The sequence below is a fragment of the Osmerus eperlanus genome, chromosome 22 (assembly GCF_963692335.1).
Source record: "Osmerus eperlanus chromosome 22, fOsmEpe2.1, whole genome shotgun sequence".
In the NCBI taxonomy this organism is placed as follows: Eukaryota; Metazoa; Chordata; class Actinopteri; order Osmeriformes; family Osmeridae; genus Osmerus; species Osmerus eperlanus.
Genome location: NC_085039.1, coordinates 12,100,895 through 12,103,394, shown reverse-complemented (window position 1 = coordinate 12,103,394; position 2,500 = coordinate 12,100,895). Strand labels below are relative to the sequence as shown.

Here is a 2,500-nt window from a genome sequence, read left to right as displayed (position 1 = left end):
ACTAACTCAGTACCGTTCATTTTTTTATTTTCCCAGTGTTCACAATGTTTTGGTGTGTGTGTGTGTGTGTGTGTGTGTGGATGAGTTTGGGTATTATTCTGTCACATGTCCACCCTTGTCATTTGACGGCAACTCTCATCAGTAGGAGGCAATCAATCAGCCAGTGAGGCGATCAATAAGCCAGTGAGGCGATCAATAAGCCATTGAGGCGATCAATAAGCCAGTGAGGCGATCAACAGAATCGATCAACAGTAAATCGATTCATCCGTGATCGCCCCGTTTCAGAAGTTGCTCTCTGCTTCCTCTGGTGGCTGGGTGTAGCACTGCGCCCTCTCCTCCAGGGAGATGTGTTCAGTCACGGAGCTGCCGCTGCTGGCGCCTCCAGGTGGGAGGGAGGGGCACTGCAGGCCGTACCTCCCCCTGGCCCGGCTCTTCTCCGTCCCATTATGACAGGCACCGGAACCAACCAATCGTTGGTTCTCCTCAGCGGCGGGGTTAGGGGCAGGACCACTCCCTGCGCAGTGGTCGTCGTGGAGATCAGGCCCGTTGCCGGGGCCGCCGCCGCTGCCTTTGGCCTGCGCCGTGTGGCTGTGGGTGTGGCGGTACTCCTCCTCGATATCCTTCCCCAGCCTCCATCTCCTCCATCTCCTCACCACCTCTGACTGGACCTGGAGGAGGGGGAGTGGAGGGGGGAGGGGAGGGGTGTGGGGGGTTAAAGAGAGAGAAAAGTGAATGAAAAGGAAAAGACAGGGACCAAGTGACAGACACAGTAAAAAAAAAAAGATGAATAGAAAGAGACAGTGATGGAGAGAGATGGAGAGAGAGAGACATGGAGCAAGACATGGAGAGAGAGAGAGATGGAGAGAGAGATGGAGAGAGAGAGACATGGAGCAAGACATGGAGAGAGAGAGAGATGGAGAGAGATGGAGAGAGAGAGACATGGAGCAAGACATGGAGAGAGAGAGAGATGGAGAGAGAGATGGAGAGAGAGAGACATGGAGCAAGACATGGAGAGAGAGAGAGATGGAGAGAGAGATGGAGAGAGACATGGAGAGAGAGGGTGATGGAGAGAACAAACACAACCTACACATAAGACAAACCCCAGATATATAAAAGGTTAGAGGACTCACCTCCTTGTTGACAAAGCAATATAAAATGGCAACCAGCAGCCCCTAAAGAACAAGAAGGCATTTCAAACAGCAATCTAGTACACTTTACTATTTTCAAAAAAACTTTCCAAAACTTATTTTGGAGAAAAAAAACATTAAAAACGTTTTTTGCCAAATAATTGTAGTGTTGTAGTCTTGAGTGTCATGTCTGGTGTTGCTCTCTATCCTCTCAGCTGACTGACCCCTGACCCCTGACCTGGAAGGAGTTGAAGAGGAGGTCGTAGAAGAGGCGTATGAGGCGCATCATGGAGCCCTTGGGGACAGACTCGTCTATGACGAAGGTGAAGAGGACGGCGTGGATCCCCAGCAGAGGGATGAGGGTCAGGGTGGACTTAGCCAGCCTGGAGAGAGACATAGAGAGAGGGAGGGAGAGAGAGAGAGAGAGAGAGAGAGAGAGAGAGAGAGAGAGAGAGGGAGAGAGAGACATAGAGAGAGAGAAGAGTGGGAGAGAGAAGGAGAAGGAGAGAGAGGGAGAGAGAGATAGAGAGGTTACTGTCACTGTATCATGCCCGTTTTCAGTACAGCTGAAGAGACTGAATTACCTACAGTAGCTCCTCCCACCTGGAGCCCCTCCCACTGACAGTAGCTCCTCCCACCTGGATCCCCTCCCACCTACAGTAGCTCCTCCCACCTGGAGCCCCTCCCACCTACAGTAGCTCCTCCCACCTGGAGCCCCTCCCACTGACAGTAGCTCCTCCCACCTGGATCCCCTCCCACCTACAGTAGCTCCTCCCACCTGGAGCCCCTCCCACCTACAGTAGCTCCTCCCACCTGGAGCCCCTCCCACTGACAGTAGCTCCTCCCACCTGGAGCCCCTCCCACCTACAGTAGCTCCTCCCACCTGGAGCCCCTCCCACCTACAGTAGCTCCTCCCACCTGGAGCCCCTCCCACCTACAGTAGCTCCTCCCACCTGGAGCCCCTCCCACTGACAGTAGCTCCTCCCACCTGGAGCCCCTCCCACTGACAGTAGCTCCTCCCACCTGGAGCCCCTCCCACTGACAGTAGCTCCTCCCACCTGGATCCCCTCCCACCTACAGTAGCTCCTCCCACCTGGAGCCCCTCCCACCTACAGTAGCTCCTCCCACCTGGAGCCCCTCCCACCTACAGTAGCTCCTCCCACCTGGAGCCCCTCCCACCTACAGTAGCTCCTCCCACCTGGAGCCCCTCCCACCTACAGTAGCTCCTCCCACCTGGAGCCCCTCCCTCACCTGAACTTGTAGTCCGTGTACCTCATCTGATGGGCCCTCAGCTTGGACATCAGGATCCTGATGATCCTGATGAAGATCAAGAAATTGATCTGAACGGGGGAGAGGGAAAGAGAGGAGGGGAA

The 2,500-nt window shown here is 54.8% G+C and overlaps 1 protein-coding gene across 2 annotated transcripts in view; it reads right to left on the bottom strand.

Moving 5' to 3' along the window:
• Nucleotides 1-2,500, bottom strand: part of gcgrb (glucagon receptor b) — a 7,140-nt gene that overhangs the window by 721 nt on the left and 3,919 nt on the right. For both annotated transcript variants that reach the window (XM_062448742.1, XM_062448743.1), the window contains exons 10-13: nucleotides 2,379-2,467; nucleotides 1,366-1,510; nucleotides 1,131-1,172; nucleotides 1-668 (exon numbers count right to left, since the gene is read on the bottom strand). The exon at nucleotides 1-668 is cut by the window's left edge and continues 721 nt beyond it. In XM_062448742.1, coding sequence (XP_062304726.1) covers nucleotides 282-668; nucleotides 1,131-1,172; nucleotides 1,366-1,510; nucleotides 2,379-2,467 — 663 coding nt within the window. In that variant the 3' untranslated portion in view covers nucleotides 1-281. The remainder of the gene's footprint in view (nucleotides 669-1,130; nucleotides 1,173-1,365; nucleotides 1,511-2,378; nucleotides 2,468-2,500) is intronic.